At 46.2% G+C, this 16236-nt stretch overlaps 1 protein-coding gene across 1 annotated transcript in view; it reads right to left on the bottom strand.

The window, feature by feature from the left end:
* Positions 1–3637, bottom strand: part of LOC119436649 (WD repeat and FYVE domain-containing protein 2-like) — a 25904-nt gene extending 22267 nt beyond the window's left edge. The window contains exons 1-2 of the mRNA XM_037703608.1: positions 3579–3637; positions 2660–2717 (exon numbers count right to left, since the gene is read on the bottom strand). Of these exons, the coding sequence (XP_037559536.1) occupies positions 2660–2717; positions 3579–3637 (117 nt within the window). The remainder of the gene's footprint in view (positions 1–2659; positions 2718–3578) is intronic.
* Positions 3638–16236: the final 12599 nt, after the last annotated feature.

Raw genomic sequence — 16236 nt, 5'->3', positions numbered from 1 at the left:
TTGTTGAAGCACAGTTCACCTGTGTTGTTATCAGGCAGAACATGAACAAAGTTTACAAACACATTCATCAGCTACAAAACTGCACATTACTGTTTCTGCTCATTGTGGTGTGGCGTGGTATGGTCCAAGTTTCATTTTGTTCAATGCCAAAGTGCAGCACAAAGCACTTAAACAACCCTATCAAAGGTATTGCTGTGTGGTTCGGTAAATACCATAGTGAAAAAAATAATTACAATGATATAACAATATAGATGTACAGAGGAGGTTCTCTGAATGATGCAGTGCTAAGCAGATGGCCCAGGAAATATAGGAACTTATATGGACACTGAAAATCAAGGTTAAGCTATGCTGGATTGATAAATTATTCTAAAATATCAGAAAACGTCAGATCTTGCTATAGCGGAGTTCTGGTAAGCCAGATAAAATGCAAAAAACAAAATATGGGCTTGAAGTTGCTGCACTAGCTCCTCAAGACACTGCAAGATCTAGATAGCATCCACTCAGGACTAGTTAATTTTTCACAAACAAGGATTACAATGCATTCCAAAGAAGCCAGGCTCAACCTAGTGAGCTTTGAGAACTCTTCCAAAAAGAAAAAGAAACAGCCGAAACGTGCAAAATACCTGGAAATAAGTGACATCATACTAATGCACTGACACTGCAGTTTGGCTGTAAAATCCAAGAATGCAAACTTTGCCCTCCATTTTTTACACTAACAATCAACCTTTCTCAGCCAAATACATGCACAAGTCTTGAATTGAACCTATAGTATAAACACGATACGTCTTGCTCTTTCGTAATAGCAATGCCGTAACAACAGGCCCAATTCTCTACTTGAGTCTTTAAAGAATACTTTACAAAACTAAACTCACTTTGCTGCTCTTTAGCGTCCCTCCAAGAGAGGAACATAAGAAAGTCGGTGATAAATGATAAGCAGTCCTCGGTCAATGAGAATTAGGAGCATACAATGACTGGGAGCTTACCACTGTCATTGATAAGAAAACCGTACAATCACTGCATTCTACCAGTGCTAACATACCGGGCAGTAACTTGGAGGTAAACAAAGAAGCTCAAGAACAAGTTAAGGGCCGCGCAAAGAGCGATGGAACAAAAAAAAAAAAATAGAGTAAATGGGGATAGCCGATATTCTAATTGACATTAAGAGAAAAAGATAAAGCTGGGCAGGCCATGTAATACGTAGGATGGATTATTGGTGGACCATTAGGGTTAAACAATGGGTACCAAGAGAAGGGAAGCGCAGTCGAGGGTGGCAGAAAACTAGGTGGGGTGATGAAGTTAGAAAATTTGCAGGCACAAGTTGGAATCGGCTAGCAGAAGACAGGGGTAATTGGCGATCGCATGGAGAGGCCTTTGTCCTGCACTGGGCATAAACAGAGGCTGATGTAGATGATTCAAAGAAAAGATACGTGGGGAACAATTCAGAATTTTGTTACAATCCGGTGGCTTCCCGGGCATTTTCAGTCATTCTTGAGCCTTAAAAAGCTTTCCAGTGTCCAAACTTTCCCTGAATATAAGACACCGAAAATTATGCACTCAAGTGACGCCGTATTATTCACAGGCAGCACTGCTTGATCGTGCGAGGCTGCAAAACCTTGTCTGTGAGACACGGCAGGTGCCTTTAATAGTGGCAGAAATATGTATAATACCATGCCTCATGGTATCAAAAAAATATTCAAGTGAGAAAGCTGCACCTAACATGCTGTTCATCAGTGTGGAACTACACAGGGGCTATGGTGGACCCGGAGCTGGAGCAAAGCTATTAACTTCAAGATAGTAGAAATTTGGGCTTGTTGGTTCACGATCTTCGTACTGTATAGTGCAAACGAACGACCACATACTGCACTCTGTCGCCATGTCCTTTTCTAGTGGTCGTTCCGTCTGCGCTATACAATCCAAAAATATTAGAGAGTTTTAGATTAGCGGGACGCAAGCATTAGGGCCCACAAGAGCTAGGGGGCTTGCGTCCCCCTAATCTAAAACTCTCTATTAACTTCTGCGTTTAGCTTCGGAACACTACTAAAGAAAAATAGAACAAACCCATATCTAAAAATTTTGTTTAATCATTCATTATCTGCGAGCTAACAAATTAAAAGTGATCTACTCATTACTCAAAGCAGACACAAAATTTAATGTGCCAGTACAATTACTGTTCATTTATTCACAGCATGCATGGAGCCCAGATCTCACTTTTTTTTTCTCTCTCTCTTTTTTTCTTTTTTGTAACTTAAAAGGATGATGTTACCAAATGCAACTAGACCTACTGTAGGAAAATTGTTCAAGATATTACTTCTAGGTAAAAGTGACAATAAGAAAAATGTTTTTGCAGACAGCTGACAATAAAGTTTCATGCCTGTGCCACATGTGCGATCTTGCTTCCTGCTAATTATGTTGAGTCAAACATATTAAATGCCTAGAAAGCCACAAAGGTAAATGTCAAGCATCAAGTTCTTACCAGAACATGCAAGATTTCATGGTCTTGCTTAAATTTTTTGGCAAAACTGAAGACATCCTGGGGGCGAGACATGTCCACGATGTGCACAACAACAGTATTCTGTAAAAATAATGTAGCAGTGCTGCATCGATATTTCATGACAAATGTATAATGCATGAGAAATTTTCTGCCGGCAAGCGCGCATACCTCATTTTCTGTTATGTCAGCGATTGTTTTCCTCAAAATTTCCGCCTTCTCTTCATCTCTGCACACGAGGTGCACTGTACCACCTGTTTGAAAAAGTTTCGTCACAAGCTTGATAGAGTCGTGTTATTATTGGCACACCTTGACCAATCCCCTAACGCAGGTACTTACGTGCCAAGCTCAACAACAACAACAACAACAACAACGAGTACGTCCCATATCACAGCGAGCATTTTCTACACTTGTATCTTTGCCAGGTCATGGTACCCGTGTTATTTTTTTTTTTTTTAGCAGCACAAGTGTGCTTTATGGGCACAAGGTCTCACAGAGATAAATGCCTTAATTAATCTATACAACACTTGACAGATGAGGTTCGAAGCTTCAACTATCAATATATGTGGCTAATTAAAAAGCAGCAGATGGTGAAACAAATAAATACAGTAACATGCATGTCCCACCTTTCTGCGCAAGTTGGATAGCAACAACCTTCCCAAGCGTACCCGTGGCGCCGGTAATCATGAAAACTTTACCGGTGCAATCAACGTCCAAGTCGGGGAGGTTGAAGGATCGGCAAGCAGACCGAAACCCGCTCCTGGAAATTGGAGAGCAAAGCAGACAGGTCCTCACTTCATTTTATGCGGTAAAATATATTCGTACAAATAATGAGGTCTCAGAGACCGAGCTTGGCAAGCTACGTGGTAACCGTACGTGAAGCAACTAAACGTACCGTACCGTACGCGGACACGCCCAAAACGCGCGACCGTCAAATAGAAGTGCAACCCACCCGCGCTGTAAGCGTTGGCCGTAAAACATGCTTTGTAAAAAAATTCTGGCCTTCAATGCATCGATTATATAAAGGTCAGGAGAGCTGTAAACTACGTCGTACATGTGTCACACCAGTATGCCCACGCAGTTTTCTTACCTGCTGTACTCTTTCATGCCCTTCGCAAACCAGAATACGTTCCTGTAGAGGGACGTCATGGTTGACTACAATTAACTATGACTAAACAACAGGTCAGTAGTGAGAGACAGCTGCGCAGACGCTGCAAACTACACTTGTCTCAAGAGTTTGCATATCTCCGTACCATCCGACCAACAGCAGACGGCTTTAAGCCATGCTCATGGTAGCCAGATTGCTAAATGAAACCCGCTACGTGACGCAAATGTGCGAGAGAAGTAGGCACACACGCGGCGTTATTCTATGCACGCGGCTAACGAAAGGCAGCAGCGGCGGAAGCAGTGTACTACCTGCTTAATTCAGAGTCGCATATCTTCAAGAATGTCACGTTCGACAGCCGCATATCGCGAGCCTGTCCCATGGTGATGTAACAAGAACAGAATACACTTGGCATGCATGCCAAAAGACCGCATAGACCGTGTCGCTTGTGCAGCGGTTCAGAACTTCAGGATGCTTGAGGTACTTGAGGCGCTTCAGGTCGGAGTGCATGTACCGTTCCATAACGTACCGTTCAAACGGTTCAACGCCTCTAATATATAAACGAAGGCAAACGTCCTTAGTACAATATTTTTTTTTTAATTATGAGAGTAAATGTATTTTGATAATCAGCGAGTGAAGGGACCTCGCCCTGACACGTGCGCGACAAGGCGAGGTCGCGCGACTTAACTATACATAGAGCGGCCCAACTTTGGCGCGCCTGCTCCGCTGTATCAACGCTGTAGATGTCCGGTATCCTAGCTTTTACTCCTCACCCCTTGCCGACTGCCGTTCAGGTGTCAGTAGCAGTCATTTTTCTCCTTTCCTTATTTTTTATTTTATTTTAATGAACTAATCACCACTACTATACTTGGACAAGAATCGGGAGGGTGTGTGAGCTGGGCGTCTCGATACTTTCATCAACTCCACAAAGATACGAGTCGCTATACGCATATCTGGTGGCTAGAAGATGTCGCCTTGCGCTTTTCAAGTACATGGTGCCCTCAGGTATGAAAACTTGCTCAGGACATCTTGCTCTTGTATACTATTATGCTGATGTGGAGCTTACGAAGTGACCCCTACGAGTTTTCGTATCACGCTGTCAATGAGTTGTCAGACCGATAATGAGTGCACCTGAACTGTCGGGGTTCTTCATGGCGCATGTGCTATTATAATTCTTTCTAGTCTGTGTTATCATTTCTTGAGCAGCCAACGGTAGCACTTTCCATTCGCAATTTCTATAGAGATAAATGTCACACTATAAATTTCGTACCGCTTTCACGTTTTTTTTTTCTTCTTGTTTTCTTTTTTTTTTATCAATATTTGTGTCCTACTGCGGACTTGCTAGCGTAAAAAGGAAGGTTCTTTAGCTTCGCCAAATTTTCAAAAATTGCCTGTGGCAGATTGTACATTTCTAACCCTTGATCACTCGATGAGGTGGTCACTACTTCTACGAAAATTCAAGATGTTTAATCAACTAATTCACATATTTTGTAGATTGAAATATTTGTCGACATAAATATGTACCGTTAAGTAATTAATTAAAAGTTATTTAGCTTGTTTATGTAATTATTCAATTAATCATTTCGATTGATCTGTTTGTAGGCAGAACAAGGCACATCCGGATGAAACTGCGAGTTTATGTGCTATGTTTGTGCGCTACGTGCATACACGAATTTCCTGTTCTCATCATCATCTTTCAACACTTTTCTTTGTCTCCTTTCCTTATTCCCCTGAGCACAGCAGCAGGTCAGAATATATTAGTTAGCCGACCTTCCTTCCATTAATGCCTGCAATAAATTATCTCTCTTTCCCTCCTGGGCAGACGAACAAATGCATTCTGATTGATCGCACGTCCGAACATCCACACCGCTCGTTCAAACAAAAAGATCAAATAAAAGGTTAACGACACGCGCAGATCTAGAGCTTGTAGGAAAGCAGGCATTTGTTTCGAATACTTGTTTGAAAGCACACCGTTGAGACAAAGCTAAAAGACATGAATGATGCTTTCACCAGTATTTAAGTGTAACACTATGTACCATGAATAAAACTTGGACGCGCGTCTTCTATTGGGTAAAGGGATCCACTGGCGCCCTGTGGGGTACCCCCGCCGTGCTACGGTACCAGTAATTGTTTTCTAATTTAAAGATATAGGCATGTATTTTCTGATGTGCTAGAAGAAAAGCTCAAGGCGCACCACTGGACCTCGAGTTACGAAGATAATATTTGTAAGGGCCCCTCACCAGGTTGGGGCATAGCAAACAGCGATCGAAGCGCGGTGCGCAGATCACGCGCTCCTCTATCAAAGCGGCTTCGCAGCGCGAAAACAGCTGAAATTTCTCACGAACACTCGTGCGCCTTTCCTCTCGAGGGGGAGAGACAAAACGTTATTAAAAGTCCTTGCTGGGGTTAGAAAGGTGAGCGCGCGCTACATGACAACATACTGGCGTTGCATCAAACCCGCAGGTATAGGGTGGCTATAATTCCACCCTACTGCAGGTGATCTCCCATCGTTTTATTTCTGTGTCATGTTCCTGCATTTTTTACCCTTTATTTATTAGGAGCGAAGCTCCTTAGGCTCTCACGATGTCCTTTGTCGCCGTCGTCGTCGTAGCTCCCCGTCGCGCACGCAGCGCGCATACCGACCGCGCAGGTGAATTGCGCCGGCGCCGCGCCGCTACACTTAGCACTGCAGTATGGAGGAGCGCAAACATAAGCGCAAACGTCGTGACTCTGATCCTAGACTTCGAGAACGAGACGCGGCAGCCCAACGGCAACGCCGCGAAGCTAACCCCGAGCTACGAGCACGAGAAGCAGCAGCACGCCGGCAACGGCAGCAAGACCCCGAAGCGAAAGCTCAAGCAGCATGCCGTAATCGTCCAAAGAGTTTCGCTCCATCATCAGCATTCACTTCGTGGATCGGCTGCTAATTTTAATGTTGCCTACAGGCAACATATACCAGGGGAAAAAATGTGTTTTCTTGTTGAGTTTCGGTAATGAGTACTAAATTTCTGGCTTACTGCGTCCGCCAATGCTGAATGACAGCGGAAATAGTTTGAAGCGCAAATACACAGACACACAAGAGAGCACATGAGACACAGACGAGCGCAAACTACCAACAAGGTTTATTGACCACCACACGTGTTTATACTATGTTCCCATGCATTACCGCTGCACATGCGCACAGTGCCTTCTAAGAAAGGACAGCTCTTTATCGGACAGGTGTACAGAAGGAGTGCTGACACAGGCTGAGCCTAATGAAGATTTCTTTTCAGCTTCTATTATCCCACGGGTGAGCCTATGGTCTCTTCTGCTGACAACAGCACACTTTTCAAAAAGAGGTCTACATTGACAGGAACTGCAGTGCGTCGCCAACCATCACGTGCCGTTTTCTTTACGTTTAGCGCGTGTTCCTTCAAACGTTCATTCAAACATCTCCCCGTCTGCCCTATGTATTGCTTGCCACATGTTAGCCGGATACTGTAGACTACACTAGTAGTACAGTGAACAAAAGGGTCTTTGTGCTGCTTATTGCAGCCTCTTTGATTACGAACGTACCTCTGATTGCAGAATTTAATGAGCTTTTGTGGTGCCGAAAACACAACATTAACTTTCGAGCGGCCTGCAATCTTTTTGATATTATGTGACAGCCCATGAATATAAAGGATGACAGCCACTTTCTGATGCATGTTGAGGGATGAAACCTGTGATCGATTAATCTCCATGTGCAATCTTCGGAGCAAAGATTCTGCAACAGAGCACTGCACATGCAACGGGTATCCAGCTTGTAACAATCGCTCCACCTGGTAGCGAAGACTTGGTTGCATCTGATGCGAACACGATTTCTTAACTGCATTCAAAAAACATAAATTGATGATTCCTCTTTTAACCAGTTTAGAATGTGCCGAGGCATAGGGCAAAATCGGCTTATTACTTCGCGGTTCATAGCACCAACAGATTTTGTCCGATCTAAAAACAATCTTAGTGTCAAGAAACTTAAGAGTACTGTTACGGGGCACTTCATGCGTCAATTCAAGGGACTTAAAACAGTCTTTAAACGTCTCGAGAACAAGCGCATTTTCCTGCATCTCATCAATGCCCATCTCAAGGAAAACAATGTAGTCGTCAACGTAACGGAAGACTTTAGCTACACGCTTGCTTTCCAAACAGCGCAGCACTGCTCTGTCTAATCTGGCCAAAAACAAATCACTTAGAGCCGGTGCTATATGCATGAACCAATGCATATGCCTTTTTTCTGAAGGTACGGCTTCCCTTTCCATTGAATGTATGTTGACTTTAGATAAAAGGTCAGGAGTTCCAGAAAATTACTAACAGAAATACCAGCAGAGTTCTGAAACCATACAACCATTGCTATCAATGCACTATTCTACGGCATCAATTAGTTCATCATGGGGTAAAGAATAAAACAGGTATTTAAAGTCAATAGAAAAGGCACAAAGTTGCTTGTTACAGTTAGAGTCTAAGAATTGCAAGACTTCATCTGAATTTTTGACAACAAAAGGGTCATGAAATTCTAAAAGCTTAAGTCGTTCTTGTAAAAACAATGCTACCGACTTCTGCCAGGTATCGCGTTCCGAAATAATAACCCTGAATGGCATATCAGGTTTGTGCGTTTTCGCACTGAAAAAAAAAACGTCAAGGAAGTCCTTTGGTGATTTACAAAAGCCATCGAGAAGCCGGTTACAATTCAACCTCTTACATAGCTTTTTATGGATGGACACTTCAACCGGATTTCTGCCGTCGGCGTCGCCGTCGCCGTGAGGTTCCCTATAGATAAAATCTTCGCCGCGCGCCGTATGCCCGAGCGGAAGCGTGCGGGGACGCGCGCTATCACGGAGAGCCAACGCACTCAATCTCCCACGCGCAAGCAAGGAAGCGGGAAGCCAGCGCCGGAAAGAGCGGGGGGGGGGGGGGGGGGGCGCACTTCTACTCTGCCAACAACCGCGCTCGTCGCTCGCTTGCACCGTCGCTTATCTCCACACGGCTCTGACCTTTATGCGCCGTGCATTCGCCACTCAGTTTCCGTTGAAGCGATAGACCGCACGTACCTTCGCCCGCGGCTGCGGCGTATGCGCTTGCTGCCAGCGTTTTGACAGTCGTTGTCTGCAGTCATTCAGTGTGATCTATTCATGTTTGTTTGTGCGCGCTCACACCACGCTTGTTCAATCAGTTAGTAATAGTCGGGCCACATTTTCCAACGCACGCTACACATGCAATGCTGCCCGGGTCGGCAGTGCAGCGCTACAGGTGTGTCCCTTCGCACGCGCTTCCCACGGGAAGCGCTTCTCATCAACACCACCGTTTCACACGCGCCTTCTCGTGGTCATCGAGTCTCTCTTCATGTCGGTCTACTTACGCCGCAGCACACCTGCTTACTTAATCAGCTCATGTTTACTACAATTCATATTGCTACCAAAGCCGCTCACCTTACTTCGTATGACATTGCCGTGTTGCTATCGCATTCATTGCTTCGCCCTTAGGGCGAAACTGTGACATTTTTTCCTTTGGCTTTCACTTTGGACATGGACACCAGTTCTGACATTCAAACACAGACGTGACTGCTTCGTCTGCCTTTACGTCAAATAAAGCGGAAGACAGAACAGCAAACCCCCCTTCCTTGTCAGCTGGCAAGACCGTCAGGGATTTCGCCTGACGGTCTTGCGGTCTTGAGTTAAGAAATCGTGTTCGCATCAGATGCAACCAAGTCTTCGCTACCAGGTGGAGCGATTGTTACAAGCTGGATACCCGTTGCATGTGCAGTGCTCTGTTGCAGAATCTTTGCTCCCAAGATTGCGCATGGAGATTAATCGATCACAGGTTTCATCCCCCAACACGCATCAGAAAGTGGCTGTCATCCCTTATATTCATGGGCTGTCACATAATATCAAAAAGATTGCAGGCCGCTCGAAAGTTAATGTTGTGTTTTCGGCACCACAAAAGCTCATTAAATTCTGCAATCAGAGGTACGTTCGTAATCAAAGAGGCTGCAATAAGCAGCACAAAGACCCTTTTGTTCACTGTACTACTAGTGTAGTCTACAGCATCCGGCTAACATGTGGCAAGCAATACATAGGGCAGAAGGGGAGATGTTTGAATGAACGTTTGAAGGAACACGCGCTAAACGTAAAGAAAACGGCACGTGATGGTTGGCGACGCACTGCAGTTCCTGTCAATGTATACCTCTTTTTGAAAAGTGTGCTGTTGTCAGCAGAAGTGACCATAGGCTCACCCGTGAGATAATAGAAGCTGAAAAGATATCTTCATTAGGCTCAGCCTGTATCAGCACTCCTTCTGTGCACCTGTCCGATAAAGAGCTGTCCTTTCTTAGAAGGCACTGTGCGCATGTGCAGCGGTAATGGGAACATAGTATATAAACACGTGTGGTGGTCAATAAAACTTGTTGGTAGTTTGCGCTCGTCTGTGTCTCATGTGCTCTCTTGTGTGTCTGTGTATTTGCGCTTTAAACTATTTCCGATGTACAACCAACAGGCCCAAATCGCTACAATTCTGAATGACAGGCAACAAGTCTCCGGTTGCAGTGACGTCACTCACGGGGTGTAAAGCAAATGAAATATACACCTATAGAGCTGTGTGTACAAATTGCAAACGAAACCTTAAGTTTCATGGGGGTGTAGCCCACTTCCAGCTTTCTTCTTAGTGTTTCCCTCCTGTTGCTGCAAAATATTTACGCAAAGTATGCTTTCTTTTCGATGATTATATGCTTATGCTCCATCTGTTTTGCAAATTTAGATAGAAAATGAGAATTTTTTTTCGGGTACCTATATGTGCCGTCATTAAAATGTCGAGAAGAAAAATAAGAATAATTAATTTCTTCAATAACTAAACCAACTATAGCGGTAAGAAGTGAAAGGCTTGATAAGAAGAGGAATAAAAGTCGTGTTTTGATATCTATACCATCAGGGATAGCCACCTGTACAAACGAAGACGACTGACTTCTTTTTTTTTTTTTTTATTCTCGGAAGGATCTAGGTTTCTCGTGCGCATATCAGCGAATCTTTACTGCGACTGACACCGCGCGAATAAGCTTGAAAGGCTTACCGCACATTACATTTCTCCAGCTATTGCGTCACTACCTCTCATTGATTACGGGCGAGACCGCAATGTGAGTATAGTTATATACAAGTGACAACTTCCAAATTGTTAATTCACTTCGTCCTCGTCCGTTTCTCCTAAACACCTGATTCGTGGCCGAACCCCTCACGCGCCACGGACATTCCGCGGACGACGACAACGAATGCCCACGATCCTCGCGCTCTTCCTGTCTGTCGTCCGTTCCAACCAGCAAGCAAACAAGCGATCTCCTCTCGACAGATGGCCATGAACGCAAGCCGACGAGAAAAATCCAGCTCTGCAGCTCGAGAACGCGCCTCAAGAGTGTGCCAAGAGGTCCAAGCTCAACTGGAGGAGTGCCTTGGGCCCCACAGCGAGTCCCCAGACGAGACGATCAAGCTCGACGGGAATGAAGCCACCGTGCTGGGAGAGCTTGAAGATCTACGCGGGAAGCTGCGGGAGCAAGAATTGAAGTTGCTCGCGGTCCGCAAACTTCGTATTCAGCTAGCTCAGTGCGAGAAGGCGTGGCTCGAGAGCCTTTCACCATCAGGTACGCCTCAAAAAGAAGAAAGCCCCTGCCCCGCGGCTACAGCGAGTGAAGACTTGGCCAAGGCTGGACCGAGTGCCCCGGTTAACAACCGCGCCGTCGTTTCGCCGCAGCCAATGACAGCGCGCTTGGCATGTGACATTTTATGATGATCCGTTCACAGAGGCGGCACCGACGAGGCGGTTGCTCGCCGTTTTCTTTCTTTCTTTCTTCTTTTTTTTTTTCTGGCCAGCTACAACAGCATCTTTTTTTTTTTTTTTTGCATGAAATAGTTACCAGTTTCGAACGTGTGCCTGTTTTGCAAAGCAGCGCCTAGTACGCTAGCACTCTGCTACCGGCGAGATTGGCCGGGAGCCGCGATGCGACAGCATTTCGCAGGTAGACTGCACACACCGACCGCCTGCATGAGCAAGGCTGCTCGCTTAGCTTGCACGCTTGCTCTTCGCATCGACGGCGTCGAGTAATCAAGAGTCTATTTAATTGCGGGTAACCTACGTGTACAATGTTAATTGTGTTGGCAAAAATAAGCGCACTTCGACGAGCTCGGACTGGATCGCAAGAGCCGTCCGCCGAGCTAGGCCTACCGGTCCTATCGCTCGCTCCGTCAGTGGACAACACACCGTTGCGAAGTGTTTTTTTTTTTTTTCTTTTTTTTTTTTTGTCGCTCACAACGACGTAATGTTAGTGACAGTGTTCGCGTAAAGCGAAGCCGCATTGCACAAAGTTGTTGAGTTTGTATTTCTCGACAAGGATATGAAGTCTTCCGAGCGTACAAGCTGGGGGCGCAGGACCTGGGCGGAGCAAATGCGCCACTCGCTCGTTCGGATGCACGTCCCGCGTGCCCCGAATCGTCGTATGCCGCATGCGGCGCCGCATCTGGCGGGCAGAGACCATTTGACGGAGCACGCGTTCAAGAACAACTCCGGCATGGTACACGGCAGATCGACAGGGCCGGCATTTTTATGGCGATGCGTTATGCTTTATTATATAGTAGTCTTATCATCCACCGCTCACGGCCGGTGGATCCCGTTGATAACGCGAGCGGACCGTCGCTCTGACCACTGACAAAGCGCGATAAGCGCGAAAAGGCATTATTACTTTAAAGACATCGCTACAAAATACCGGCCAGGTCTCCTTCAACGAACAGGTGGGCGTCTGTAACCGATACTGGAAAGGAAACATAAGCTGTTGGTGCGGAGCAGCTGCTACATGAAGGCAGCGCTGAAACAGCGGCTTTCCACGTATCGAGAGCAAGAAATAGTCAGCAGTCCCGATCTGCGTGCATTTGACGACTGGGGCCTGCTGGAGGCGGGCCGCACCACTTTTGCAACGAGCCGCACCTCACCTTCTGTTCGCTGTCATAATGCGCCACGCCTACAAAATTCGCGAGGTCACGGAACCAGGTCATATGGTGCGCTATACCGTTGTCTGAGACTCGTCTACGTACCATGGAAAGGAATTTATTGTGTGTGCGCTCTTTTGTGCCTGTGTTCTAAATCTGTTCTGCTGCATCGCGGCTGCTAGCATTGGCACATGCTACTTTTCAGATAAAAGTGGCAGTTAACTCCCCCTGTGCTTTCTAGCTTTATTGTATGTTTGCTTCATTCGGTGTAACTATTTGTAAGTGGAGTAAGTTGTCAACAAAGCTTGTTTTTGTTTTTCAGAAATACAAAAAATCTGGAATAACAACAGCAACACAAATTACAAAATAATGTGCCTAAATGCTCAGTCAGCAGTCATCGGTGGATGATTATGATGATGATTTATTGGCATCTCCTTTGAAACGGAGTGGTGACAAACGTTCACCTAGCCGGCTCGAGTTAATCAGGTAATCTATACGTGCTTATCAACCAAGCCTTTTGCCTACATCTTCTTAATTTTTTGTCTCCTCCTTAAAAGTTACTTTGTGCAGTTACCTGAGCCTGTAATGGCTCCAGTCCTCTCAATCTCTTCCCTGCTTTTTTTCTTCCACAATTATAAACTTTTCTTGATAATTTCGACTGCTGACGGGTAATGCTTCCATCCGCTTTAAATCCCACCGCTTCTGGAAGGTTAACGTTACCTGCAGGTCTCGCTGGGTGAATACATTCGCATTCCATTAGAATGGGCTTAGTTGTCTGCAGATTTTTGCTGCAGCAGACGCAAGCCTCATCCTGTAGCGAATATTCAAGCGAATCCTGCGCCGGCGATGTAACGCTAAAAAAAAACAGCTGCTCTCAGAGCTGCACAGGTGGTCGGCACGCGCTCGTGCCACTGCTCCTGCGTTCGTCGTCGTCGTCTGCTTCCACAGCTGGCTGGGTTGCCGCCTACGCGGTGTCTGTGGTGGACTCCCATGACTCGCTCGTCAACGCAGCCATGGTAGTTACCAACTTCGCTCACGAAGCAGAAGAAATGGCCATTGCGGTGGCCCTTCGAAGCTGCAAAGGAGCCTCCGTCATTTGCTCGGACTCAAGAATAGCCGTTAGGACCTTCTCGGCGGCTCTCGTATATGAAAGCAGCTAATTCCAAGAAACGGGAGGAGACAACCTCACGTCCCCACACATCACATGGTTCCCGGCCCACATGGGCAACATTTCCGGACCTCCTGACTGTAATCCGAACGAGCGGGCACACCAACTGGCGCGAGAACTCACGTTCGGCGTCTGCTGTCCGCCCCTCGCTTCAATCCAGCCTAGAGGAACGTAGACAACAAAGACCCGCTGGTCTCATACCACGAAATCACTTCTAATCATACGTTATCACGAAGAATTTTTCCTCCTCCTCACCCAAAGCTCAAAAAAGCACAGCCCGTCACTTACAGACAGTTGCAGACCAGAACATACATCACACCAACAACACTAAGCAGGATCAATTGTGACCTTCCTACTGAATGCCAACACTGCGGCCACGAATACAACAACTTCGAACACATGTTCTGGCTGTGCCCTGCCAACGCGGGCACGGACTTTCCTGACCAGTACTCCTGGGACTCAGCGCTCAGAAGCATAGGGCTCATCGCTCAGCTCAAGACTGTCCAGAGGGCCCGGGCCGTCGCCGAAGGACTGTGTCTACAGGCCCCGACCTGGGTGGAGCCGACGGATTGATTGGTGGGGCCTCTGGTCCCGCTTTAATTCTTTCTCCTCAGGACCTAAATAAAGTTCGTACTCAGTCACTCATCATTCCAGCGTAGAATTTCACTTCTCTTCTGTCGTCGTAATGGGGAGGCCGCGTTTACGGGGGTATGAGCCATTGCTTAAGGGGTATGAGCCATTCATTGTCTTACGTAACGGGCAGATTTAATTTTGAAGAAATTTCATGGAAATCCATCCCGAATGAACGCGCTCTGGAAAGGGCTCGTCGTCGACGTGCCGCTTCTAGCGTGATGGCTTCCGAAGCCCAGGCGAAACGTCAACGAAGAGCCGCGGAGCTTGAGTCGCGGGAGCGTGATGTTGAGGCCAAACGTCAGCGTCGTCTTGCCCTCCAGGAACCCGACATTGGTGGTTCACGCCTCGGCAACGCTAGCGCCAACTTCCCCGCTGCGACGGCCAGGTTTCAACGCGAGTTTTTCAACCGAAACTTCGGAGCCAGCTGCAGTGCGTGTGACCGGTTGTGGTTCGAGCACAACGTGGTACTCGTTAGTGCAATTCGTTCGGAGGAACACCGAAGAAACACACGACAAGCTTCGCTTACCACCATTTCCTTGCCAGGGGAAGGGCTGCTTTTCTTTTTTTTTTTTTTGTTGCTTTGTTTTTGCTTCGGTATGTTTTGACGCGATAGCGTTTAGGGCCCCGTGTCGCAGTAAATCCGGCGTCGGCATTAGCGCCCGCGGCCGAGAAAATCTTCCCCAACCACGTTTAGGTATGCCACACCATTCTATCAATAATGTTGCTCATACATTGTCTTACATTCTTGGCAAAGCTATTCCTCGGAATTTTTAGAATGACAATCCACAAACAAATGTCATGAAACAAAACACCCACAGTGCAAGCCTTTTATGTTAAATCTTATCAGACTCAAATATTAAAAGTGCGAAAGAAATACGGAAACCTGAAAATGATGCAATTTCTTTGGCGCGGTTGTGCACTATCTCCGGGATCGGCCCACGCAAGAGGCCGCGTTTCCACCAGAAAGCTCGCCTACGTGCATAGCGTTCGCCGCCAATGTTTGCCAGTAACCATTACGGTTGCATAAGCTGCAGTCGTCGGGAACCATGAGTAGCAGTCAGGGATCTTTGAATGCTATCGCGTTCCACTCTTAAACCTTTAAGGCCCAGTGATTCCAAATGGAATCATCAATTTTGTAGCTCAGTGGGCAACCCCGGGTTAAAAGAAAAAGAGTGTTCTTACGCTACAACTCGTATTTAGCCCTTGCGCTACATATGCTGGCAAGCTGGTAGACTCAAGGAAGTGCTGTCACCTCTGAACGAAAAAAAAAATAAAAAAATAATCGCTTGCACTGTTCCTGCCATTAGCTGAGATCCCCTCTTCTTTTCACCGTGCAGAGGTACGACAATAATTTTATTTTGGTCTCGAACATTTCGATTTGAATTATTAGGTGCTATGCTATCCCTTCGCAGTAAATTTATTCGGCAAAAAAAGTATTTGCGGGTACCGGAGAACTTTGCGAATATTGATGATTCCAAATGGAATCATTGGGACGTAGCGGCCCCGACTACTCACGCGATACCTTTTCGATTGACGTTACCTCACTGACTAAATCGCGTGTTTGTTCGTACTCAAACGGCGTTTGCATGCCATACTTGGCCATTTTTTGGGCGCGTGTTACCTGATGGATCAATATCGCGTCAGGAGCATGTATTATTGGTGGAGCTTTGCTCAGCTTTTTGTGATTTTATGCTGTTGATATGAGCTTATGCCGTGTAGATAAACTTTTTTGGGGGCAATTTCTTTCGGAACAGATGGCGACAATCAGCGCATGTGAGTTTTATTGGAAAAAGAAAGAAGTCGCGAAGCTTGAGCTGATCCCTCGAGGTGACATTGATTCGTCTGATGAAAAAGAAGCCATTGC

Source organism: Dermacentor silvarum, chromosome 1 (assembly GCF_013339745.2).
Source record: "Dermacentor silvarum isolate Dsil-2018 chromosome 1, BIME_Dsil_1.4, whole genome shotgun sequence".
Taxonomy (NCBI): domain Eukaryota; kingdom Metazoa; phylum Arthropoda; class Arachnida; order Ixodida; family Ixodidae; genus Dermacentor; species Dermacentor silvarum.
Note: the sequence above shows the minus strand (reverse complement) of the source record. Positions and strands in the feature narration are given on the sequence as shown.